Source organism: Rhinatrema bivittatum, chromosome 1 (assembly GCF_901001135.1).
Source record: "Rhinatrema bivittatum chromosome 1, aRhiBiv1.1, whole genome shotgun sequence".
Lineage (NCBI taxonomy): Eukaryota > Metazoa > Chordata > Amphibia > Gymnophiona > Rhinatrematidae > Rhinatrema > Rhinatrema bivittatum.
In genome coordinates this window covers 312,774,980-312,802,470 of record NC_042615.1, presented here as the reverse complement: position 1 = coordinate 312,802,470, position 27,491 = coordinate 312,774,980, and the positions used below count along the sequence as shown (strand labels likewise).

The following is a 27,491-nucleotide window of genomic DNA, read 5'->3' as shown; positions in this document are numbered from 1 at the left end:
AGGCGTAACTGATGGGTGATTCGAACTGTGTACGACAGTGGTTGGAAAGCTTGTAGCCATTGAGATTTCAAGATCCATTGAGTTCTTCTCATGGCTAACTTCGCCATAGGGGTAACATGTACAGTTGAGGCCATGTGTCCTAGTAGCACCAGTAGTTGATGGGCAGATGCAAACTGGTATTAGGTTATAGAGTTCGCCAAACGTGCTAGATTGTTGGCACAGTCGTTTGGAAGAAAAGCTTTCGCCACTGTAGTGTCGAGGTCTGATCCGATAAATGTGAGGAGTTGAGACGGGTCAATGTGGGATTTTTGATAGCTGATGAGAAATCCCAGGGAGTGTAATAGCATTATTGTGCTTTTTAAGGCAGACAGAGCTCCCTGCCTGGATGGACTTCTGATTAGCCAATCATCTAGGGATGGAAAAACATGAATGCTGTTTTTTCTTAGATGTGCAGCAGCCACTGCTAGACATTTTGTGAATACTCGAGGAGCAGAGGCAAGGCCGAATGGTAGGACTCGATACTGGTAATGATGTTTTCCCACGATGAATCACAAATACTTGTGATGTTGTGTAAAAATTAGTATGTGTGCATAAGCGTCTTGAAGATCTAGAGAACAGAGCCAATCTTCCCATTGAAGCAAAGGAAGGATGGTTCCTAGAGATACCATCCAAAATTTTTCTTTGTGAAGAAATTTGTTGAGATTGCGGAGGTCTAAGATAGGGCGAAGGCCGCCTGTTTTCTTTGGAATGAGGAAATAGCAGAAATAGAACCCCTTGCCTTGTTGAGACTGGGGCACTGGTTTGATAGCCGTGGCAGTCAGCAAAGTTGAGCGTTCTACTTGAAGTTGAGGTATGATGATTATGTTTGACCATATTGGAATGGGTGGCGAATGCGGGGGTATTGTTTTGAACTTTAGACAGTACCCCCGATTTAGTATGGCTAATACCCACTGGTCTTTTGTGATGAGACTCCATTGGAGTCTCATCACAAAAGATGGAGTCGACCTCCTACTGGTAAGAGGGGCATAGGGTTGATGGAAAGGCTTCTGTTCTCCTGATTCATTTCAAAAACCCGCTGCTGCACCAGTTTGTGATGGTGGTTGGGTTTTTTGTTGTTTTGGCTGGTGTGCATGTTCCCTTTGTGGTGGACGGTATGGACGTGCTGAAAAAGCAGGTGGGTAATACCTTCTAGGTATATAGAAGGATCTTCTGGTATCCCTTCGAGTTGATTTTCTTAGGGAGGATGGCTGATCTGCTGGCAGTTTGGAGAGCTGGCGGAATGTCTCGTGGTGATCTTTTAAATGAGAGACTGTAGCCTGAATCTTCTCTGAAAAGATTGTCTCCAGTACAATCTTTTCAGGGAGATCTGCCAATCTTTCCTGGATTTATTGCCTGAGGTCTGAGGCCTTAAGCCAAGCCCACCTTCTTGCATTAATTGCTGATGCTGATAGGCGAGTTGATGTCTCAAAAGCATCATAAGCTGCCCGTACCTCGTGTTTGCCAGATTCCAGCCCCTTGTCAATGAGTGTATTTAAAGTCAGTTGTTGCTGAGGAAGATCATCAGCAATACCTTGAACTTGTTTCCACAAGTTTCTTTGGTACTGTGTCATATACAGCTGGTACGCCGCAATACGAGATACCAGCATGGATCCCTGAAAAACCTTTCTTTCTAAGGTATCTAGGAACCTTTGCTTCTTTCCTGGTGGGACAGAAGAGTGAGGTTTCTGTTTTCTGGCTTTTTTCTGAGCCGATTCTATGACTACCGAGTGATGAGGCAGTTGGGGCTTTTGGAAACCTGGAGCATGTTGCACCAGGTATGTGGCATCTGTTCTTCGATTCACCGCTTGTACTGAACAGGGATGTTCCCACATTCTTTGTTGGAGTTCTAAAAGGACTTCATGGATTGGAATTGCTGTTACCTCCTTTCGTGCATCCACGAATTGAAGGACTTCTAGGGTCTTGTGTCTGATGTCCTCCTCCATCATTAATTCAAAAGGAATTGTGTCCGCCATTTCCTTAATGAAATTTGTAAAGGACAAATCTTCAGGAGGGGACTTTCTTCTCTCTTCTGGTGGAGAAGGCTCAGATTGTAATTCCTCTGACTCAGTATCAGAGTCGACATCCTTCCAGGGAATATACTGAGGATGATAAAGTGATTCAGGATCCTCTGGTTGTATGTTACGTTTTGTCTTAGAAGCAGATTTTGATGGAATCTGCTTTGGCATCATAGGAGGTAGTGAAGGCATTGATGGAGAATTGGTGGGCCTTAATGGCATCGATGTGAATTGATGTTGGGTATCACCCGATGGACCAGGACGCATTGGCATCGAGGGATCTTTGATTGGCATCGATGGTTTTCCCAGTTTTCGATGCTGGTGAAGACCCGATGGCCCTGGGACAGAATCCAAGTCCCTACTATCTTCTTCTGATGACCCAGGAATCGGAATGGAAGGAGTCACTGATGGGTGCGTTGGCATCGATGGAGTCGATGGTCGCATCGGTGGTACTGGGGTCATCGGTGTCAGAGGAATTATTCCGATTAAGGCATCGAGTTTGTTCATCAAAGGATGAAAAATCGACGTATTCGATATTGATGCCGGAGTTGGTGTCAGTACCGATGGTACTGTAGGAGGCTGGAAGTTTCGAAAAGCCTCGACGATGGCCTGCTGGACCATGGTAGTCACCTCTTCCCTGGAAATTGGGACTGGGTCCACTGTCACTGGGGAAGGTAAGACTGGTGCTAGTGGCACTTCCACGACTAAGTGTGGTGGCACATTCTCTAACACTGAGCCCGGTGGAGAGTGCCTCGGTTGAGTTGGTTCCAGTACCCGGACTCGTTTGGGCATCGGTTCGATGTCCTTCGACGTCGATGTCTTTCCATCTGATAGATTGATGGACCAATGTCGATGGCATCTTTTTTCCTGCTGTTCCTTCGATGCCGAGGAAGACGCTATAGAGGACGCCGATGGAGTCGGTGACGGACGGTCATCGGTCCTTTTTTCTCCTCGATGTTTTGCCACCGAGGGAGGTGTTATTCTTGGAGAGGATGTGGACGATGACGATGGGGTTTTCTTAAATAATTCTTCCATCTTGTCCAAACGGGCACGCCTGCCCTTTGGTGTCATCTGGGCACAGGTTGTACAAGCCCGGACATCGTGACCTGATCCCAGGCACAAAACACAAACATTGTGGGGGTCGGTAATCGACATAGTCTGGTTACAATCCGGACATTTCTTGAATCCGGAGGCCATGATAAAAAAAACTAGGCCCAATAACAGTTGATGACCGGTAGGTATCGTTAGTGAGGATGACCGGAATCGACCGAAACTTGATTCAAAAAATGTACTCACCGAAACTATGTCGAAGGGAGACCCGATGACAATTAATTTGTGACTGAAAAAGTTTTCTTCCCTGAGGAAAAAAGTGAGGGAAAAATTCCCAGAGCTCCTAATCTGCTTTGCTAACAGCAAGGCAGAAAAAAAAGAGACTGAAGGGAGACCCCTGTGGCTGAGAATATCATGGCATGCTGGGCATGCTCAATAGGCTCAGTGTGCCAGCCAAATGTTTCTAGAAACTTTTGACAGAAGTTTTTCCATACCAGGGCTCCATCTAATGATGTCACCCATATGTGAGGACTATCATCCTGCTTGTCCTGGGATAAAGCTTCTTCTTTGCCCCATCTTCCCTGCAGCTCGGATGCTTGGATATTGTTTTTGACATAAAGAGCCACTCCTCCCCCTTTTCTATCCTCTCTGTCCTTTCTTAATAAGTTATATCCCGGTATGGTAGTATCCCAATCATGCGAATCCATGAATCACATCTCTGTGACAGCAACAATGTCCAAGTCCGCCTCCACCATTAGGGCTTGCAAGTCTGGGATTCTATTGCCCAAACTATGAGCATTTGTGCACATAGCTTTCCATCTATTCTGGTACAGGTTAATGCTTTTCTTGGACTCTCTGTGTGACTTATTTACCTGACTTTTGTTATCCACCTTGCCTTTTTTTTTAATGCATTTGTATTTGTATTTGGGGGGTGACATTCTAATGCCCTACGGTCACTGACTGTTTGAATAGCATTTCTGCTGGCTGATGATCCTGGGAGGCTTTTAAGTGTAGTGTTTCCCTTGCTGAGAGTTTCCAGATTAGAGCCTCTGATGACAGAGTCACCCAGCATAATAAACTTTTTCTTTTGGTTACTGATTGTATTATGGAATTTCTGTATGCATTGGGTTTCTTCTTTCTTTTCAGATAACGCTTCAATCTCTTTCTCAAGAACTTCTTCGGTATTTAATACAGAGAAGGCGTTTTGTACTTGTGTCACTTGATACAGAGTGTGTCTCCGCATCACAGGTCTAATTCTACCAGAGCCCACTGTAATCCTGTTGTTTTTTGAGTTCCTTAATGCCCTGTGTGAGTGGGGGGCTAGACTTGTGGGTTGCACTGCTGTTACGTGGCGGTAACCTGCACAGCACGGCAGATACTACCATGGGAAATTTGCTGGGCAGAGTGGATGGACAATTTGTCTTTTTCTGCTGTCATTTCTTGTTTCTATGTTTCTATAATTGGCATAGGTTATATTGTAGGAGTGGATTCAGATACACTGCCTTTTGTTTTATCTCTTCACCACCAAAATTTGGTTCTCGGTGCCAAGAAGTTTATGACATCAACAAGGATGCAATATCTATCTCTACTTATCAAAAGCAGCAGCATTAATGTTCTGCATTGAAAAGTGATGGCACCAAAGGTGTCTTTATGCTCAGCATTGTTCACATTGAAAGGAACTCTCATGCCTCCTATATGACCCAGCACCGAGAAGAGTAACTTGCCTCCCCTTTGCTAGAGGGGAAATAACGCCTCGGCCTAGACTTGAGTCATGGCACCTTGTATCAGAAGACTCCACCTTTTTGACTTAGGCATTAGGGTAGTTAGGTATGTCATGAAATAGCTCTAGACATTGAATGAAGCAGTCATGTTGCTCAGACAAAGTCAATTTATAGAAGCAATGAGAGGATTTTGTGAAACCCAGCTTGCTTTCTGCCATTGTGACTAGAGCTGAAGCATGGTCAAATTCTATGTTCGAAAGAAATTATTACATTTATTTTTTGGAGAGAATTTTAAAAATAATGAAAACATTTAACACAAAAATAATTCAACAAACTCGAAGGCATAAATTTCAACATGCAGTTAAAGGTAGGGATGTGAATCGTGTCCTCGATCGTCTTAACGATCGATTTCGGCTGGGAGGGGGAGGGAATCGTATTGTTGCCGTTTGGGGGGGTAAAATATCGTGAAAAATCGTGAAAAATCGTGAAAAATCGAAAAATCGAAAAATCGAAAAATCGAAAAATCGCAAAACCGGCACATTAAAACCCCCTAAAACCCACCCCCGACCCTTTAAATTAAATCCCCCACCCTCCCGAACCCCCCCCAAATGACTTAAATAACCTGCGGGTCCAGCGGCGGTCCGGAACGGCAGCGGTCCGGAACGGGCTCCTGCTCCTGAATCTTGTTGTCTTCAGCCGGCGCCATTTTCCAAAATGGCGCCGAAAAATGGCGGCGGCCATAGACGAACACGATTGGACGGCAGGAGGTCCTTCCGGACCCCCGCTGGACTTTTGGCAAGTCTCGTGGGGGTCAGGAGGCCCCCCACAAGCTGGCCAAAAGTTCCTGGAGGTCCAGCGGGGGTCAGGGAGCGATTTCCCGCCGCGAATCGTTTTCGTACGGAAAATGGCGCCGGCAGGAGATCGACTGCAGGAGGTCATTCAGCGAGGGTTCCGGCGCCTCGCTGAACAACCTCCTGCAGTCGATCTCCTGCCGGCGCCATTTTCCGTACGAAAACGATTCGCGGCGGGAAATCGCTCCCTGACCCCCGCTGGACCTCCAGGAACTTTTGGCCAGCTTGTGGGGGGCCTCCTGACCCCCACGAGACTTGCCAAAAGTCCAGCGGGGGTCCGGAAGGACCTCCTGCCGTCCAATCGTGTTCGTCTATGGCCGCCGCCATTTTTCGGCGCCATTTTGGAAAATGGCGCCGGCTGAAGACAACAAGATTCAGGAGCAGGAGCCCGTTCCGGACCGCTGCCGTTCCGGACCGCCGCTGGACCCGCAGGTTATTTAAGTCATTGGGGGGGGGTTCGGGAGGGTGGGGGATTTAATTTAAAGGGTCGGGGGTGGGTTTTAGGGGGTTTTAGTGTGCCGGCTCACGATTCTAACGATTTATAACGATAAATCGTTAGAATCTCTATTGTATTGTGTTCCATAACGGTTTAAGACGATATTAAAATTATCGGACGATAATTTTAATCGTCCTAAAACGATTCACATCCCTAGTTAAAGGAGAGAGAGCAAGTGGAAGAAAAAAGACTAAGGAGACACAAGACAGCAGCTGCTACATGGGACGGTCTATACACAAGAGATTTTCCATCTCATTTCCACTGGATGACATCATCTGCTTCGTGGCTGATTCATGGCCTGCCTATCCACAAAGAAAATAGTGGACTTTTCTAAAATTACCTGCCTAATATGCAGGCAAACTTATATGAATATGTATTGTTCACCCATAAGTTTATCTGCACTGAGCAGAGAAGTTCCTGTGGGTGCAATTGGGGAGAACTTTGCACTTACATGCATACATATGAAAATTCATATATATGTGCATACATTTTCCTGAAAGATTTAAGCATGCTAAATAGTAGGTGTAAACATCAGCAGATAGCTTTGGTAGGATAGTTTTCAAAGCAGACTTATTCACGTTAAGTCCATTTTAAAAATTGACATAACTTATACATATAGGGGTAGATTTTCAAAGGGGTACGCGCGTAAGATACGTGCATACCCCCCGAAAACCTATCCCAAACCCCCCCTGCGCGCGCCGAGCCTATTTTGCATAGGCTCGGCAGCGCGCACAAGCCCCGGAATGCGCGTAAGTTGGAACATGGAGCGCGGCAGCCGGCCCGGGCGCACAAAGTTACGCCTGCTTCCAGCAGGCGTAACTTTGCCGACAAAGGTAGGGGGGGTTTAGATAGGGCCGGGGGGGTGGGTTAGGTAGGGGAAGGGAAGGGAAGGTGCAGGGGGGTGGAGGGAACGGAGGAAGGCTGCGCGACTCGGCGCAAGCAGGCTGCCGATTTTGGGCAGCCTTGCGCACGCCGACCCCGGATTTTAATGGCTACGCGCGTATCTATTAAAATCCCGTGTACTTTTGTTCGCGCCTGGTGCGCGAACAAAAGTTCACGTGTGCGCAGATTTATAAAATCGGACAGATTTTCAAAGCCCTGCTCGCGTAAATCTGCCCGGATTTACGCGAGCAGGACCTTGCGCGCCGGCGCGCCTATTTTCCATAGGCCGCCGGCGCACGCAGAACCCCGGGACGCGCGTAGGTCCCGGGGGTTTGGAAGGGGATGTGTTGGGGGCGGGACCCGATGACGCAGTGTTCCGGGGGCAGGGTGCGGCGTTTCGGGGGCGGGACCGGGGGTGTGGCGCCGGCCCGGGGGAGTGGTCCAGGCCTTCGGACCAGCCCCCGGGTCGGAGCACGGCGCACCAGCACTCCGCTGGCGCGCGTAGATTTACGTCTGCTTCTCGCAGGCGTAAATCTACGGACAAAGGTAAGGGGAGGGTTAGATAGGGCCGGGGGGGTGGGTTAGGTAGAGGAAGGGAAGGGAAGGTGAGGGGAGGGGAGGGCGAAAGAGAGTTCCCTCCGAGGCCGCTCCGATTTCGGAGCGGCCTCGGAGGGAACGGAGACAGGCTGCGTGGCTCGGCGCGCGCCGGCTGCCCAAAATTGGCAGCCTTGCGCGCGCCGATCCAGGATTTTATAAATACGTGCGGCTACGCGCGTATCTTATAAAATCCAGCGTACTTTTGTTTGTGCCTGGTGCGCAAACAAAAGTACGCGAACGCGCTTTTTTTTTAAAATCTACCCCTATATTTAGAGATTTTCCTTTTCTGTTTTTATTTTATTTTACCTGGGAATTTCAAAATTATAACAAAAAATAGTGGAAAATGACTTTATTATAACACAGAGAAAAAAAAACATTAAAAAGGTAATTTTTCCACTGATTTATTTTGTTATGACATTGAAATTCACAGGAAAAATAAAATAAAAGCTAAAACAAAATCTTTAAGGTTACAAAATTACCCTCAAAATATATGAAATGCTCTATTTATTTTTTCTTACCTTGGATCTTGAAAGAAATGGAACTTGTGGAATATCAACAGATGATTTCACATTTCTTCTCTTTTCAAATTGACTCTTTATTTCATATTTCCCTGGTCCTGGTACACCCTGAAGAATATAAAGAGAGAAACACTGTGATATGCAATACAGCTGGAAATAATAACGTAACATATGTGCAGCAAAAGTTGCAATGTGGTCAAATATTTTAATTTATACTGACCTCTGTTTCCTAAAACATATTAGTTAATTTCTTGCCCTTTCTCCTAATGGAAATTTAATTCACACTTTATGGGGGTAAGTTTCAAAAGCATTTAGTCAGATAGACAGTAACGTTTAAACAGCCCAAGCGAGCACACATGTCACACGGTTGCTGGTTCGCACTAGGGACGTGATCATTTCATAACACACGTGTATATACAGGCGTAGTATAAAATAGACTGAACATGTGCACATGTACGCACAATTTTAAGTAGGCACGTGCAAATACTGCTTCTACTGCATACATGAGGGTAATTGTCAACGCCATTACCACTTTCCCCAGTTCATTCCCAGTTTGCCAAGGCAAGGGATAGGACTTCTAAATCCCCTAGTTTTAATAGTCTCCCTTTTACCCTGTTAACTCTGACCTTTAAAATCCCACTCACCTCGTTTTTTTTGTTTTCTGTTTTCTGAGTTACATGCCATCCATAGCAGAAGTAAAGTTATGAGGTAGGGGACCCTACTGCGCACTGTACCCATATGTACATGATTTTTTTTTTTTTTTGTGAAATCCAGGAACATGAATGCCCACCCAGACCATGGTTACACCTCGATCCTTTTTCTGGAAAATGCATTTCTGCACGTAAGGGCAAGAATGCACATACATGAGCGCCTTTTAAAATCTGCTCGGCATACACTGGCCCGACTTGTATGCATATCTCCTGGTCTGGGGGCACGCAGGGCTTTTAAAATCTACTTACAAAGTTTTATTGTGAAATCCAGGAACGACTATGCCCCGCCCAGACCACGTCCATGTCCCGCCCCTTTTGGGGGAAAATGTATTTTGTGTGCACAGTAACAAGTATGTGCATATGCTAGCACTTTTTAAAATCTGCTCAGCACGCATTCATGATAGTCTCCACCATTATACACATAAATGGTCTTTCGAAAATCGCCCAGGAGATAGGGATGTGCAGGAGAAAAAAAATTGTTTTCATTTTCAGTTCCTTTTTAGTTATTTTTTCCACAAATTTTGGTTTGTGGATTGTTTGATTTATTTTCATTCATGAGAAAATAAAGAAGCAAACAATTTTTTTAAAAATGGCCAAAAAATGAAAATGAGACTTCCCAGGGCCTCCCACCTACCCCAAAAAATGCTGGGGCCAGGATCCCACTGGCCCCCACGCTGAGGTCTCAGGCTGGGATTCGGCATCGAGCATGGGTCCAGGCCAAGGTCCCAGCATCAGGACCCAGCCTGTAGACTGGGTCATGGTGTTGGGCCTGGTTCCTGGCCCCAAACTAGGCCAAGGTCCCAGTGTCGAGAACTAGTCCCCAGGCCAAGTTGTGGTGTCCGGTTGGGTCCAGGTCAAGGACCCAGTGTTGGGACCCAGCTTCCAGGCCAGATCACGGCATCAGGCCTGGATCCAAGTCAAGGAACCGGCATCGGGACCCATCCTGTAGGTTGGGTCATGGCGTCGGGCCTGGGTCCTGGCCCCAGCCTAGGCCAAGGTCCTGGAGTTGAGAACCAGTCTTCGGGCCAAGTTGTGGCATCAGACCTGGGTCCATGTTGAAGCCCCAGTGTTGGGACCCAGCTTCTGGGCCGGGTCACGGCATTGGGCCTAGGTCCAGGCCAAGGCCCTGGCATCAGGACCCGACCTGTGGGTCAGGTCACGGTGTCAAACCTGGGTCTGGACCAAAGCACCTGTGTCGGGATCCGGCCTTCATCCAATACCCAACGGATAAGCTAAGTTTTTTTTGTTGTTTAATTTGTGGGGTCTGGTCCCAGGCCCTAGTGTTGCGTCCATCGGTCTCAGATGGCTTCGACCTCAGTGCCTCACCTTTCTTCTTTCTCTCTCCTCAAACCTTTGGAAGATGGCTGCTGCCTCATCTTCATTCCGCTCTCTCTGGCATCCCCGGAACGGCAACGGCGACGGTGTTCACCATGGATTTCCTGAGGGCCTCCTAGGGTGCTCACTCTACCCACGTCTTTATCCACGTCATTTATTTATTTATTTAACACTTTTCTATACCGACATTCATGAAAAGGATTCATATCAAATCGGTTTACATAGAACATGGGAACTAACTAAACCACCATATGACAAGAAAGCAAGAAGCAAAAAGTTACATATAACAGGGAGATAGAACTTGGGGGGCTAGTGTAGCCGGGAAGAAAAAGGACAGCATAACTAGAAGGAAAATATATGCTGCGACTAGGCAGGGAGTCTGGTCAGGTGAGCGAAGTCTGGTTGAGTGGTATGATGACGTTTTAGAAATTAAGGGAAGGCTTGAAGGAAAAGCCAAGTCTTAAGTTTCTTTCGAAATGTTAGAAGGCAGGGTTCCAATCTGAGGTCAGTCGGCAAGTTATTCCAAATGGTGGGGCCCGCTGTGGAGAATGCTCGTTCTTTGGTGGAAGATAGACACGTGGCTTTAGTTGGTGGGACTTGTAGGGTTCCTTTATACGATTCTCTGATGGGTCTTGCGGATGAGTAGAGTTTGAAAGGGATCTGAAGGTCTAGTGGTAGCTGATTGTGGATAGTTTTGTGGATTGTGGTGAGTACCTTGTGCAGGATTCTGTATTTTATTGGCAGCCAGTGCAAGTTTCGGAGTATGGGAGTGATGTGAGCTCCCCGGTTGGTGTCATGGCGGGAACCTCTGAGTGACGTCATGAAATCCGGGTATTTAGTCTGCCCTTCGTTTGCTAACAAACAGTTAGCAAGGATTGGATTGGACTGCCTCCGGTCTAAGCTGCTCTGCCGCTTCCTTGCTGCTGCAGGAAGCCTTCTCTCTGCCTTTTGGTGTAATTCATGTCTAACCTGGGTACCCACTCCTCGGGGACCCTTATGCTCTCTTACAGGTACCTATCTGGGATATCAGGTACCTGCTCCTCGAGGGCCTGCTTTTCCTACTCTGGTGATTACTGCCGACTTCTGCCTGCCAGGATCTTCATCAATACAGCTATCTACTTCAGTGAGTAACTAACCTTGCCAGTCTGTCTCATCTCCAGCTTCAGCGCTCAAAGTCTGCATCCGGGACTTTCTACTACCCTGCACTGCCTACCATCTACTCGAGTGTGGGACTGGTCTCCTCTGCTAAGGAACCCTGGTCTGCTTCTACTAAATTACCTCACTGCTGCCCCTCCTGGGCAGTATCACCGAGCTGTGTAATAAATACAAATTCTCTGTGTTTGTGTGTATAGATTCTAGCCTAGTACTGTGGCTCCTCACGGGGCTCCTCCCCGTGGATGTGACCATCACCGCAGTACCTAAGAATCCACTCCAACACCTCAAAACCATAATACCCAGCATCAGCCCATGCCTCCACCATGACCCCGGTTTCATGCTCTGGCCTAGGCCAATGCCCCTGATTTGGGCTCTGGCTTATGCCCTTGACGAGGCCCTGGCTTTGGGCTTAGACATAGGCCTGAGTCATTAGTTTAAAACAAAACAAACAAATAAGATTTGTTTCATTCAGGGGCCCTGATTTATTCATCGCATTTTGCAGTTTTGTTTTAAACAAATGTACACCTTACCGAGAAGTTGTGCTCATAAAAGCACATGAAAAAGCCATTTCAAATGTATCTTTACAAGCACTGCAAAGAGATATGCCGGGGAAGGTGGAGTTGGGGGTAGAGATAGAATTTTGTTCATAATTTAGATTTTCAAAAGTAACCATGTAAATGTTCACACACACAGTTACACCTGGTTTTAAGCAAGTGTAACTTTACATGTGTGTTGGTGCTGGTTATACACACACCCAAACATTTTCAAAATGGATTTATGTGCTTTGAAAATTCTGGTTAAAGTCTGCGAGTAAAATGTACCTACAGACTTTAAGCTATGTGGGGCTGTTCCAAAACCTAATTTCTAGCTCATGCATTCACCTGTGGATTGCAGTCATAAATCATGGTATTAAGAACCCAGGAAATAAGAGCAACAACTGCAATTTCCCCAGTACATCCATGGAATTTTAAATTTAGTCACCTATTCTCTGGATTCTCACATCAGCAGTTGTTGGTAAATAACCAGATTATAAATGGGTTTGTAATTTTTCTGCCCATCTCTAAACCAAAAGGAAGACTTTGCCTAACCCTTCTCCATCAAGGAAAGTCATTCTGATCCATAGGAAAATGTGAGGATACAATGGGGTTACATTTAAGAGTCACATTATAAATGACAGTTGGAAGAATGATCGAACATGGAAGTCTTAACCCAGTTCTACTACAACCAGCTGATGAAAAAAGTCCATGAATAATCTGAAATGCTAATTAATTTGTTTGGAGAGGAATAAGATGGGCCAATTAGTACAGTATGTTATCCACTAGGGGTGTGCATTCGTTTTGACCGCATATGTAAAACGCAACTTTTTTTTTTTTTAACTTAAAAAAGTGATGAGGCGAAAACGATCGGATTTCCAACTTATTCAACATAGCTATGTTGAATACGTTGGAAATCGCGATTGTTGATCCTAAATAAAAATTTAAACCCCTCACCCTCCTTAATCCCTCCCCAAGACTTACCAAAACTCCCTGGTGGTCCAGCGGGGAGTCAGGACGCCATTTCTGTATTCCTTTGCGAGGAGCACGTGACGTCTGCGTCACGTCGGAGTGACGCGGACGTCACGTGATTCCCCGCGCGTTCGCTCCGGGACCCTCGTTGGACCCAACCGGAACTTTTGGCCAGCTTGGGGGGGACGTCACGTGCTCCTCGCAAAGGAATACAGAAATGGCGTCCTGACTCCCCGCTGGACCAACAGGGAGTTTTGGTAAGTCTTGGGGGGGGATTAAGGAGGGTGAGGGGTTTAAATTTTTATTTAGGGAACCGGTGCACTATGGACATAGCCTCAACTTATGGAATTCTACATATGTCCATATTGGCCGAAATTGACCCCCCCTTTCGACTTATGGACATAAACTTTTTGTCTGCACATCCCTATTATCCACTAAACCAACTTACGTGCTGATATGTTACAATTTTTTCCAAGTGCACATATTCATATTTTCCATCCTTGTCTTCTTTAATAAAGGGTTTGCATAACTTCTGTATTTATTAATGAATCCTGAGCAAAAGCTAAATAAACAGCTGAAAATATTGAAAAAGCAGATCTGTCCAAATGAGAATTACCTGTATTTTCCATGGGCCTTACTTCCGACTGCAAAATAAAAAATCTTAATAAACTTTGTGGGCCAATTCCATTTTATCTTGCATATATGCAAGCCAACATCAGGTGTTTTGTTCACCAGAATGTTATGATTCCTGCTCACGGAGTTTCCCCAGTGAGCAGGCCTCTTACCTCCTGTACTGTGTTCCCGATGCGGTCCAGAGGCCGCCGACTTCAAAGCCGTGTCCCGCAGCAGTCGGAACCTGCTGCCACGGCCCCATGGCCCGGATCGCCGCTTTCCAATCTCCTACGCGGCCAGGAGGCACTCCCAGCCCTGTTATTCCTTGCGGCAGGGAACTGCGAGTCAGCTGTGCCAGCGGCAGGGAGCCACTAGTTAGCTAGGGTCTTTGCATGGCAGGGAGGCCATCCCTGTCAGTGCCTGCTTCCATTCTGCTGCTTCTGCCTGCTCCTAGGCGCCGGCGTGTGCCTCTTCATCACCTTTAAAGGGCCCACGGCTGGATATGCCCCGGGCCCCACCTGATGACTGTTTCCTGTTCCAGCCCTATATAAGGGCTTGTTCTCCACTTCAGCTTTTCCTTGCATTGGAGTTTCCTGCTCCTGAAAGTCTCATTTCCAGCGCTCCGTCAGGTCTTCGCTCTTCGTTGGAGCTCCATGTCCTGTCTCGCCTGAGTCTTCACTGCTTCCTGAGTCTTCGTTGCTTCCTGTGGCTTCCTGATGTTCCATGTAAGAACATAAGAACATGCCATACTGGGTCAGACCAAGGGTCCATCAAGCCCAGCATCCTGTTTCCAACACTGGCCAATCCAGGCCATAAGAACCTGGCAAGTACCAAAAACTAAGTCTATTCCATGTTACCGTTGCTAGTAATAGCAGTGGCTATTTTCTAAGTCAATTTAATTAATAACAGGTGATGAACTTCTCCTCCAAGAACTTATCCAATCCTTTTTTAAACACAGCTACACTAACTGCACTAACCACATCCTCTGGCAACAAATTCCAGAGTTTAATTGTGCGTTGAGTAAAAAAGAACTTTCTCCGATTAGTTTTAAATGTGCCACATGCTAACTTCATGGAGTGCCCCCTAGTCTTTCTATTATCCGAAAGAGTAAATAACCGATTCACATCAACCCCTTCTAGACCTCTCATTATTTTAAACACCTCTATCATATCCCCCTTGAGCCATCTCTTCTCCAAGCTGAAAAGTCCTAACCTCTTTAGTCTTTCCTCATAGGGAGCTGTTCCATTCCCCTTATTATTTTGGTAGCCCTTCTCTGGACCTTCTCCATCGCAATTATATCTTTTTTGAGATGCAGCGACCAGAATTGTACACAGTATTCAAGGTGCGGTCTCACCATGGAGCAATACAGAGGCATTATGACATTTTCCGTTTTATTCACCATTCCCTTTCTAACAATTCCCAACATTCTGTTTGCTTTTTTGACTGCCGCAGCACACTGAACCAACGATTTCAATGTATTATCCACTATGACGCCTAGATCTCTTTCTTGGGTTGCAGCACCTAATATGGAACCTAACATTGTGTAACTATAGCATGGGTTATTTTTCCATATATGCATCACCTTGCACTTATCCACATTAAATTTCATCTGTCATTTTCATGCCCAATTTTCCAGTCTCACAAGGTCTTCCTGCAATTTATCACAATCTGCTTGTTCCGAGGTTCCTAGTCCACGCTTCCTGATGTTCCACTTCCTGATGTTCCGAGGTTCCGTTCCTCCTTTGCTTGTTCCGAATCCTCTTGACCTTCCAGCTCTTTTGGTTCTCCAGATTACACCTTGTTGGGATAAATCCATCTCGACGGTTCCTGTTTTCGTCATTGGAGTTTCATCTCAGCTGGATTCCCTTCCTGCGCTTGTCGCGCTCTCCGCGTGGTTTGTGACCAGCCTCTTCAGATTGTGTAGGGCACGCAGTGGGACAGGGTGATCCGTGACCAGCCCATTGGGTCCGCCGTGTCGGTGGGCTGTGTAGGGCGCCCTGAAAGACAGTGCCAATGTCTGAACCTTCCAAGTTCCTCGTCTCGTCCAGAGTCTTCCAAGTTTCTTGTCTTGTCCAGAGTCTTCCAAGTTCCTCGCCTCATTCAGAGTCTTCCAAGCTCCTTGTCCACATCCAGAGTCTTCTCTTCCACGTCTTGGTCTTCTGTGTCACAAGGCCTCCATCTGCCCTCATCCTCAGTCCAGCCTGCTGCTTCTTGCCGATACCCAGCGGCAGGTCCGAAAGGGCTGGGAACGGTCTGAGGACTGTTCAAATACCAACATAGTGTTGTTGTCTTCCAGAAGCATGCAGATCCGGCAGAGTGTTAGACTTTGTCTTCATCCATGCTTGGACATGTCTCGCCAACCCTCGATGCTGTCTTGGATTCTTCTGGGATCATGCCGAGGCCCAAGGGCACACAATCCCCTCAAATGGGATCACTCTCCTAGTGGTCCCAAACACAACACAGAAAAGGCTCATTTGGCCAGATGAATAAACACCTGACATGTAGCAACATATTGGTCATGTAAAGGATTTGAATCAATTTGGTCTTATTTGACTGTTAAGGGGAAACTGGGAAGGGGTTTATTTAACTGTCTGAGGGGGCAGAAGTGGACATCACAAACCAAGTAGGGTCTTGAATTAGCTTCCAAGGGTTAATACAATCCTTCTAGAGCATGAATTTGTGTTTATTTAAAGTCATTTATAATTAGATTTGATTTATCATTGGAGAGGGATGTATGGTTTTTTCTTTGGTCAGGGGTATAGGCAGAGAGATAGAAAGGAAAACAATCTATAGATATACTACAAGAGAGCAACTTTATTTTAATGAAATGATCTGTTTAAGGGTTTTATCACTTAACAAACCTATTCATTGAGGGTAACAGTTGTTTGGCGGGAGAGGAGGTGACCCCCCTTTAGGAATGTGGTTGAGAAGAAAGGAAAAAAAACACCTGGGAGTGAGTCACTTTTAAAATGGATTTTACAGTTCTGCTGAGAGGTTTGAGGTTTAAGTATGGTATAGGACAAAGTGCAAAGGTGATAGAAGAGGGACTAATGAATTGATCTGTTTAATGTGAAAACAGAAATTTGTGTTGAAAGTATGGGGAAAGTGAATATTCGGGATGAGAGATGACGTAATGTTAAAGAGGGAAAAGATCTATGAAGATGCAGAAGGCTGTGTGCTGAGAAATTTAGACTGTTTTGGGTAAAAGGAGAGAAAAGATATAAGTAAGTTGCATTAAAATTGTGTGAAGATATGATTTAATTAAATTAAACACAGGTCAGAAATAAACGGACGGCACTAATATGCATGACCTTTCTGCGGCAATATGTGTTAATTATGTTAGTTCTCAGTTTTGATTATATCTCACTAGCTGCTAACTTTTAGACGTAAGGGAATGAATTAGGTGGTTTATTTTGATGGGAGTTCAGGTATTACATGTTTGTATTGTGGACTGGTTAGATGATATGTAAAGGAGAAAGATTGTGAGACGGTGAACAGCAGAGAGTTAAGCAGCAATGCCTATTATCTATTTATATGCCAGTAAAAAAACTTTTTTTGAGATATACTTAACTTGCAAAACATTAATGCAAATCATGTTGCTTTTTGCAATTTAAGTTAGCCCTATTTGAATATTAAGGAGCTGCTTTGCACATATTTGCATTTGATGCAATTCATATAGACGGTAATGTTCACACAGCCATGTGAGGGTATATGTATACACATATGCTGGCTCGCACCCAGAGATGCGTCCATTTTGTATCATACGCATGTATATGCGTGAGGCATTTTATATCATATGTGCATATAAGTGCTTATGATATATAATGGGCTGTATGCGCATACATGTGCACACAGTTTTATATAGAGATGCACACGTGTGCGCACATGCCGGCTCTGCCACATAAATGAGGAGGATTTTATTAGATACGCAAACCGACCAATAGCCCTTTTTCTCAGTTCACTCCCAGTTTGCACAGTTAATAGATCAGATTTTCTACCCTCCCTGTTTTTTAGTCTCCCTTTTAGCCTTTTAACCCTGACCCTTAAAACCCCACTGACTCACTTAGTTGTTTTTATTTTAATACTTACACGCCATCCATAGTAGAACTAAAGTTACACAGTAGGGGACCCAGGCATGCGCTTGTGTGTATAAATATTTACGTGCACATTTCAAAGTAATTTCCCAGAATGCCCATGTCCCACCCCTTCTCCACATAGACCATGTCCATGCCCCACCCCTTTTTTAAACATTTTGATTTGTGCACATACTGGGAGATACGCGCGTACTCACATACACTAAAATTCGCACAATGCGTAGATCATGTGAGGCAGCATAGGAGACAAATGTAGGTTTCCCTGCTCCATGCTTTGCCTCCAGATCCAGCCCCATCTACCACGCTAAATATATAACGGAACCGATGGCATCCTTTTTATAGATCGTCCAGCATCTCGGGGTCACAATTAAATTGGCAATGACGACTCACGTGATCCGCAAAGACAAGGAGCGAGAGAGAGACAAAGCTTGAGGGCCTGATCCGCCATCTTCACCCGAGGCCGCACCACCTGCAGCACCAATGTCAATGTCGGATCTTGAGATTATAAAATAGGCAGTGGCAGCGGCTCTCAGTTCGGAATTAAAAACTATTGCGGACAAGCTTTCCAAAATCACTCAAACCCTCAATGGTACGAAACCCGATTTGCAGAGGTGGAAGGTAGGGTCTCCAACATGCATGACAGCCTGGTCACAGCACAGCGGTACATCGGGGTCCTTCAGGCCTCGATGGTGCAACAAGTGCAGCGCGTCGAGGACCTGGAGAACTGCTCCCACCGTTCAAATATCTGGTTAATAGGGCTGCCAGAGACGATCAAAGATCAAGACCTCTCGTCCCTGCTGGAAACCTTGCTGTAGGATTAATTGGAGCTCAGGCCATGCACGGACCCCTGCGGGTGGAGCGCTCACATCGGCTAGGCACTAGGCAAGTTAATGTTACACGCCCAAGGCCGGTGATCGCCAAATTACACAATTATGCCCACAAAATGGATATTATGAGGGCACTGAGGGGGGGCTGTTCACTCACCTATGATGGTCAAAAAATCCTCCTCTTTCAGGACTTTTCCGCGAGTGTCGCTGCACAGCGGCGAGTTATGGTGCCTCACTGCTCTCAGCTGATTAATCTGTGCCTACGAGCCACCTTAATTTATCCAGCTTGACTGTGTGTGGCCACAGATTCGGGGATAAAGTGGCTGGATACTCCTGCAGCAGCCCAAGCCTTTGTGATTGAGCGTAAGTGCCGGGAGCCGGCTGCACCGAACTGAGATTGTTTTTTACGCTCTTGCACCAGAGATGGTCAGCTCGCGGCTTTTGCGAACACGTCTGCTCCCTGAATTTCATATGCGGGCAAGATTCTACGTTTTCAAGAATCTGAATTAAATTGGCCTGATGGCCGGGAGACTTGGTGGCTTCTCCTGCCCCTTTTATTACTTTTTGCATACAGCTTGCGTCTCTACTTCAAAACCTGTTGTTTGGGCTTCAACTCTAGATGGGAGTTATTTTTTTACTTTTTTTTTTTCTCTCCATTGTCACTTTGCCTTTTATTTTTTCTTTCGTAGGTTTTATTTTTTCAATGGCTGATTGTCTCTCAAACTGCTAGGGGATCTCAGGAACTGATATAAAGTTTGGACATCTTTTCAAGGACATTTTTTTTTTTGGAGTAGGGTGCTCTGTTGGATAGACGGGATCCTCCCTTTAAATTTTCATAATGTTCCAGGGACATTTATAGCACTCTCATCTCTGATTTCCTTCCTTTTCCCTTTTTCTTCTGGCTTCTCTCATTTCAAATTCTTGATTCTGTATTGTGTGGAGAGCTACACAGAATGTTTTAGAGCAATGGGGTTTTTCTTTTTTTCTTGTTTCTGTCATTTTCTCATTTTTACTGTGTTTTTTTTTTTATCCCGGGGGAGGCATTTTTCTTTACCGCGGGATTTGCCCAGGTGGTGGGTGGACTGCCATCCCCCTTGTCTATCACATTTTTCTCCGATCAACTGGGGCTATTCATTCTGTATATCATACACCCAATGCCCGGGGTACTGGTACTAGCCTGCTAGGGGGGAGATGTTGGGTCTCTATTACACCCTGCACTAGAGTAGGATATGGCACCTCTCTGGAACTTCTCAGTCCCCATGGGGACCATTAATACAGCTGTTAGGCCCTTTTGAGGGCCTCAGGTACCACCTGTCACAGGGAGGCTATCAGACCAGGTAGGGGTAGTGGTTAGGTTTTATTTGTACTAGGGTGTTGTTCTACTACCTATGCTGGGGCTAGTCAATGGTTACCAGGTCTTTCACCAGTCACCTCGCCCCGCTTTTGTCACCTATGGTAACCGGTGCAGCTCATAATATTGGCCATCACGGCTACTGCTTATCTAAGCTGAAAATAGCCAAGTTCATTCTCCTCCTCGGGAGAATCAATCCTACAAGGATAACTGCTATGTTTACATGCTCAGTCCACCCTTCTGACAGTATTGTGGGTTTAGCACTGATACATAATAGAGATTGGTACAATTTGTTGATTTTGGCACTGGTTTCTGTTATTATTGCTACTTTATGACTCACCATGGTCTTTGGGAGGAGGGGGCTGGATGGGGGATGGGGCGGCGGTCGGATGAGGGTGGACCCCTCAATCTCCTTTTCTCCACGAGGAATGGGAGAGTGATCTCATGTTTGAGACTACAGTTGGGGGGGCAATGTTAAGGGGAAAGAGGTTGGGGAGGGAGGGAGGGAGGGGAAAAGGGGGATGGGAGCAGGGGTAGGGGCAAGGGTGTAGGGTGGAAGGGGGAGATACTGGGTTCCTGATTGGTTTGAGTGTCCTAAGTTTTGCTTAAGTATCATTCATCTGTCCAGTTCGTTGGACAGGTATTTCATATCCCGAGTATAGGCCCCAGCTGGGAGGGTTCATGCTCGACCTAGGGTGAACAATCTGCTTTATTTATCTCCGATTTTAGTTGTAACTTAATCCACAGACGCATATAGTTTCTTGGAATGTGTGTGGCATTCATTCCCCCATTAAACGCTCTAAGATACTAACTTGGCTACGGTGCTTGGCGACGGATGTGGGTTTTCTCCAAGAAACCCATCTATCTGACTTAGAACATGCTAAATTATGTAAATATTGGGTGGGCAGCCTTCATTATGCCTCTGCCACTTCTCGCTCGGTGGGAGTGGCGATACTATTTCATAAGAATTTACCTATCCAGGTTCATAAAGAAATTAAAGATCCTGACGGTCGCTTTCTTATCTTGATTACCGAACTATATCATCAAACTGTGGTGTTCTGCAATCTTTATGCCCCTAATACTTATTCTTCAGCTTTATTTCAAGTTTTCTATCATCATTTGCTTCCATACATCGCAGATACGATCATTGTAGGGGGGGGGGGGACTTCAACACCATTAAGGACCCTCAAGTAGATGCCTCCCAAAATCAGCATCGAGAAATGGGGTTATGAAAGGGTCCTTCTTTCGAAACGTGGCACACTTTAAACCCAGGGGTGAAGGGGTTCACTCATCTCTCTCGAGCACATGCCACATACTCTCGAATTGACTATTTCCTCACCAGTTGCCATGCTTTTTCACGGGTGTCCAAGGCTGGGATCGAGAATGTTGTGATCTTTGATCATGCCCCAGAGTGGGTGGACATGACCTTTCAACCCCCTTCTCACTCTGCTAAGATTTGGCGATTTCCCTTTTATTTAATATGATAGGAACGTTCAGCAGTATTTAGACGAAAGATGGTCCGAGTATCACAAACTAAATCAGGACCATAGGGCCCAACCTACGCTATTTTGGTACACTGCCAAGGTGGTTTTGAGGGGTGACATCATCTCCTACACTGCTCACCGCCGAGCCATTCTCAATAAACAAGTCCTGCAGCTCACTAAACAGTTGCAGAAAACTAAAGTGCAGCTCCTTCAGGCGAATACAGGTCCGGCAAGGGAAACCTATCTTTCTATCCAGTGCGTTTTAAACACACTGTTACATCAGCGAGAACAAAAGAGTCTCTTGTACTATCAGCTCCTTTCCCTTCCTCACCAATGGGGCTAGACTTGCTCGTTCCTGACATCTGGGTCGCATACTGGTACTGATAGTCGCTCAGTAGTAGATAGAAACATAGAAACATAGAAATGACGGCAGAAGAAGACCAAACGGCCCATCCAGTCTGCCCAGCAAGCTTCACACATTTTTTTCTCATACTTATCTGTTTCTCTTAGCTCTTTGGTTCTATTTCCCTTCCACCCCCACCATTAATGTAGAGAGCAGTGATGGAGCTGCAGCCAAGTGAAATATCAAGCTTGATTAGTTAGGGGTAGTAGGGGAAGTAACCGCCGCAATAAGCAAGCTACACCCATGCTTATTTGTTTTACCCAGACTATGTTATTCAGCCCTTATTGGTTGTTTTTCTTCTCCCCTGCCATTGAAGCAGAGAGCTATGCTGGATATGCGTGAAGTATCAGTTTTTCTTCTCCCCTGCCGTTGAAGCAGAGAGCTATGCTGGATATGCATTGAAAGTGAAGTATCAGGCTTATTTGGTTTGGGGTAGTAACCGCCGTAACAAGCCAGCTACTCCCCGCTTTGTGAGTGTGAATCCTTTTTTCTTCTCCCCTGCCGTTGAAGCAGAGAGCTATGCTGGATATGCATGAAGTATCAGTTTTTCTTCTCCCCTGCCATTGAAGCAGGGAGCTATACTGGATATGCGTTCAGAGGAAGGTCCTTCGAAGGATACTAATGAAACAGGAGAGTTAGGGCATCCCAATAAAAGCAAAAATAGTCCATGTGCCTATAACTAAGAATCACCTGAGCTGAAGGATTCCAAATTATCCCTGTCAACTGAAAAGTAGGTTGTTAAGACAAACAAAAAACATTTTGAAATGTCTGTATGCCAATGCCAAAGGTCTAAGAAATAAGATGGGAGAGTTAGAGTGTATAGCAGTGAATGATGAGATAGACATAATTAAGAGAGATGTGATTCGGCCGAACCTTTTAGTTCTTAAAAAATGGCGCGGACCATCCATTGCTCCTACATGAGACAGGGGCCGACCTATGGCACTGATAGCACCTGTCACAAGGTAAGGGCAAAGGGCCATCGGCGCCATTTTGATTAGTGGCAGCCGAGGGCCCAAGAGGGGGAGATTGCTCCCAGGACCACGCTGGCCCAACAGAGACGTTCAGTAAGTCTTGGGGGGGTCAGGGGGTTGGGAGGGGGGTTACAATTAATTAAATTTGAAGGGTTGGGGTGAGTTTGGGGTTTGTTTGTTTTTTAATGTGCCCTTTCTCCCCCCTCAAAAAAAAAAATACGATAAGAAAACCATAATAAATTTGTGGGTTTTCTTTTCATTTCATCGCCCCCCAAAACGCAACGCAATAGGAAATATTTTCTCTATTTCCTTGCGAACAAATGCACATCCCTTATAATTAGCATCTCAGAGATCTGGTGGAAGGAGGATAATCAACGTGACAGTGCTATATCAAGATACAAATTATATCGCAATGATAGGGAGGATCAACTTGGTGCGAGGGGGGGAGTGGCACTCTATCTCCAGGATGGCATAGAGTTCATCAGGATAAAGATCCTGCAAGAGACTAAATACACAGTAAAATCCCATGTGTGTTGAGGAAGAGTTTAGCAACAGGAGTATACTACCATCCACCTGGCCAAAATGATAAAAAGGATGATGAAATGCAGAAATCAGGGAAGCTAACCAATTTGGCAGTACAGTAATAACTGGAGATTTCAATTATACCAAAATTGACTGGGTAAATGTAATATCTGGACATGCTAGAGAGATAAAGTTCCTGGATGAAAAAAATGAATGCTTCATGGAGCAGTGGGTTCAGGTACCAACAAGAAAGGGAGCTATTTTAGATCTAATTCTTAAAGGGGCACTTAGGGAAGATAAGGCAATGTGGAAAGACTAAATTAATTCTTTGCTTCAATGAATTCTTTAGTAATGAGGATGTTGGGGAGACCCGCATCCAGAGATGATTTTCAAGGGTGATGATTCAGATGAACTTTACCAAATCATGGTGAACCTAGAAGATGCAGTGGATAATACTTTAAAATTGTTGGCTCAATGTGCTGCAGCAGTCAAAAAATCAAACAGAATGTTAGGAATTATTAGGAAGGGAATGGTTAATAAAATGGAAAATGTCATAATGCCTCTGTATCGCTCCTTGGTGAGACCGCACCTTGAATATTGTGTACAATTCTGGTCACTGTATCTCAAAAAAGATATAGTTGCGATGGAGAAGGTACAGAGAAGGGCAACCAAAATGATAAAGAGAATGGAACAGCTCCTTTATGAGGAAAAACTGAAGAGGTTAGGGCTGTTCAGCTTGGAGAAGAGACAGCTGAGAGGGGATATGATAGAGGTCTTTAAGATCATGAGAGGTCTTGAATGAGTAAATGTGAATCGGTTATTTACACTTTTGGATAATAGAAGGACTAGGGGGCATTCCATGAAGTTAGCAAGTAGTACATTTAAGACTAATCGGAGAAAATTCTTTTTCACTCAAAGCACAATTAAGCTCTGGAATTTGTGGCCAGAGGATGTGAATCATGTGGTTAGTGCAGTTAGTGTAGCTGGGTTCAAAAAAGATTTGGTTAAGTTCTTGGAGGAGAAGTCCATTAACTGCTATTAATCAAGTTTCCTTAGGGAATAGCCACTGCTATTATTTACATCAGTAGCATGGGATCTTCTTGGTGTTTGGGTAATTGCCAGGTTCTTGTAGCCTGGTTTGGCCTCTGTTGGAAACAGGATGCTGGGCTTGATGGGCCCTTGGTCTGACCCAGCATGGCAATTTCTTATGTTCTTATGTTCTTCTTATATTAAATGTTGCCCCTCAGGATTCTCCAGGATGGGAGGATATATCAGGATTTTCCCTTTTCTTTTGTGTGGCATTTAGTCAGAAATAATCAGGAAAATAAGAAGCAAACCACCTCTCAGAACAATCAACAATGAACAAAACAGAGAGGGAAGAGGATTACAATCCACTAGCCTTAAAATAATCCATTAAACCCATATAACTCACAAATGACAAAATCATAAAAAAACAGCTCAACTATATTTTAATCTGCAGCCTCTCGCCTCACAATGGGCCGCAAGCTGTAATCAGCCTTTAGAGCAGTTTAAGATTTTAATCATTTAATGTCATTTGCGAAACAGGTAAACCCTTAATGAATTTTTTATTTTATCTTTATTGCACCTTTATTCTTAAACTCATTCAAAGCACTAGTCTTTGTAATAGACTTATAATTTTCAACTTTAAAGCACCAACTTTAAAGTAGTATAAAATCAAATACTTAGCCAAATATTTGAAAGTATTTGAAACAGCAGCAACGGCTTTTCCAACATAATTCTCAAGAATTCCCAACATGAATCATGTTTCAACTGTAGATCAGTCTTCTTCAGGGGATCTCAATGTAACTCAAATTGGCCAATATTCTCCATATTCCTACAAATTAAAACCAAAGAGTAAAATTGCATCTACAAAACTTACAAGATAAAAAGCACTGTAATATGTAACGGCGTGCTTCAATAGCACTAAAGAAATAAATCTAACAAAAGAGACTCACCCGGACGGAAGAACCATCTCTTAATGAAACTCAAAAATGGCACCACCGCATCTCAAATGAGTAACCCCTTGTTGTCGCTACACCATTTAAATATCGCAAGCCGACACCGGAAATCCGCTTCAAATTACTACCAAAGGGAACTACATTTCCCATAATACAGGGTAATCTGCTCGATAGCAAAATTTAAAAAACAGACCAGTCAATTTCTTTGTTAAGGCCATTTGGTTCCACCGTATCAAAAAAATATATCCATTTCTGCTCTCTACGCAACAGATAATTATTGAAATCACCCCCTCGATTACAAGGCAGCGGCTTCTCAATAACCGCAAACCTCAAGTCTTCAAAAGTATGGCAAAAATGCAAACAGTGTTGTACCACTGGAGCCTCAATTCTCTTCCGTGCAATAGCACTCTTATGTTCAATAATCCGAGTTTTGAGGCTGCGTGTGGTCTTTACAATATATAAAAGGGGGCACAGACACCACAATCCATAGATCACACCTTTTGACTGACAATCTGTACAAGACTGAAATCGAAATTTCCCATTACCAAAAAATGGTAAGGATCTACCTGCAAACGATTGATCACATACGCTGCACTTATGACAGGGAAAATGCCCCTTCTCACTTGTACCTCTTATTAGTCCTTGTGTTTTCTCATTGGAAAAATCTGAGCATACCACTATATCTCTCAGATTTTTACCATGTTTGAAAGCAAATCTAGGTATATCCCGCAGCCCCGTGTGTAAACTCAAAACATGCCAATACTTTTTAATGATGTTCTGAACTTGATAAACCTGGGGAGAAAAAGGTAACACACAGGTAGTTGTATTGAAGTCCTGTTGTGAATTAGATGGTAAAAAACGGAGATCCCGATTCACCCAACGGGCCCGTTTGTATGCCTTTTTGATTATCCCAACGGGGTAACCTCTTTATTGAAAACTAAAGATCAAATTTTGTGCTTTAAACTTATAATCATAAACATCCGAGCATAACCTCCTCAACCTAAGAAACTGTCCATATGGCACATTAGACTTCAAGTGGGATGGATGACAACTGTCATATCGTAACAAAGTATTTTTATCCGTGGACTTACGGTAAATGGAAAAAACAAAACCCTTCAATTGCATAGAAATGGAAATGTCAAGATATGCTACTTGTCTCTTATCAAAGATGTGGGTAAATCTTATATTAGCATCACACCTATTAAGCCACATCATAAACATTGAAAATTCATTCTCCTCACCATCCCAAACAACTAGGATATCGTCAATGTACCGTCTCCAGAGTTTTATATGGGTGGCATATGGGTTAACACGAAGGAACTTGGGAAGATGGCTGCTACCGCGTCTTCATGCCGCTCTCTCCGGCATCCCTAGAACGGCAACGGCGACGGTGTTCGCCATGATTTCCAGAGGGCCTCCTAGGGTGCGCGCACGCACGCCACCCACATCTCTATCTACGTCATGGCAGGAACCTTGAGGGCGTCCCCTCCGAGTGATATCATCACATCCTGGTATTTAGCCTGCCCTTTGTTTGCTAACAAACCAAATTAGCAAGGATTAGATATGCCTCCGGTCTAAGCTGCTCTGCCGCTTCCTAACTGCTGCAGGAAGCTCTCTCTCTGCCCTTCAGGGTAATTCATTGCTAACCTAAGGTACCCGCTCCTTGGGGGCCCTTATGCTTTCTTTCAGGTACCTATCTGGGACATCGGGTACTCGCTCCTCGAGGGCCTGCTCTCTCTACTCTGGTGCCTACTACTGAACTATTTCTGCCTGCCAGGATCTTCATCATATAGCTATCTTCTTCAGTGAGTACTAACCTTGTCAGCCTGTCTCACCTTCAGCTGCAGCGCTCAGATCTTCCATCCGGGACCTTCCTCTGCTACCCTGCGTTGCCTACCATCTACTCGAGTGTGGGACTGGTCTCCTCTGCTGAGGACCCCTGGACTACTTCTACTGGGTTACCTCATTGCTGTCCAATCCCTGGGCAGTACCTTCAAGCTGTATAATAAATACAAATTCTCTGTGTCTGCATGTAAAGAGTCTAGCCTAATACTGCGGTTCCTCATGGGGCTCCTCCCCATGGGAGTGGCCATCACCGTAGTACCCAAGAATCCACTCCAACACCTCAAAACCATAACAGTATGCTACATAACTTGGCTAAAACCAGATGCATGCCTCCTATAGGACTAGATGAGAATACAGATGAGGAGGAAGAGGAGGAGGAAGAAGAGCTCAGTCAAGAGGAAAATGTGGGAGGGAGGTTCTGGAAGCCAAATTTAGGCTCTTAGGTAGAAAGCTTAAATCCAGAACCTCCAGGGTAGCATTCTCTGAAATGCTCCCTGTTCCACGCGCAGGTCACCAGAGACAGGGAGAG

General features: G+C 45.1%; 1 protein-coding gene across 2 annotated transcripts in view; it reads right to left on the bottom strand.

The window, feature by feature from the left end:
* The window catches only part of STPG2 (sperm tail PG-rich repeat containing 2), a 1,290,079-nt gene that overhangs the window by 877,224 nt on the left and 385,364 nt on the right, over positions 1-27,491 (bottom strand). For both annotated transcript variants that reach the window (XM_029597484.1, XM_029597489.1), the window contains exon 8: positions 8,170-8,277. In XM_029597484.1, the coding sequence (XP_029453344.1) occupies positions 8,170-8,277 (108 nt within the window). The remainder of the gene's footprint in view (positions 1-8,169; positions 8,278-27,491) is intronic.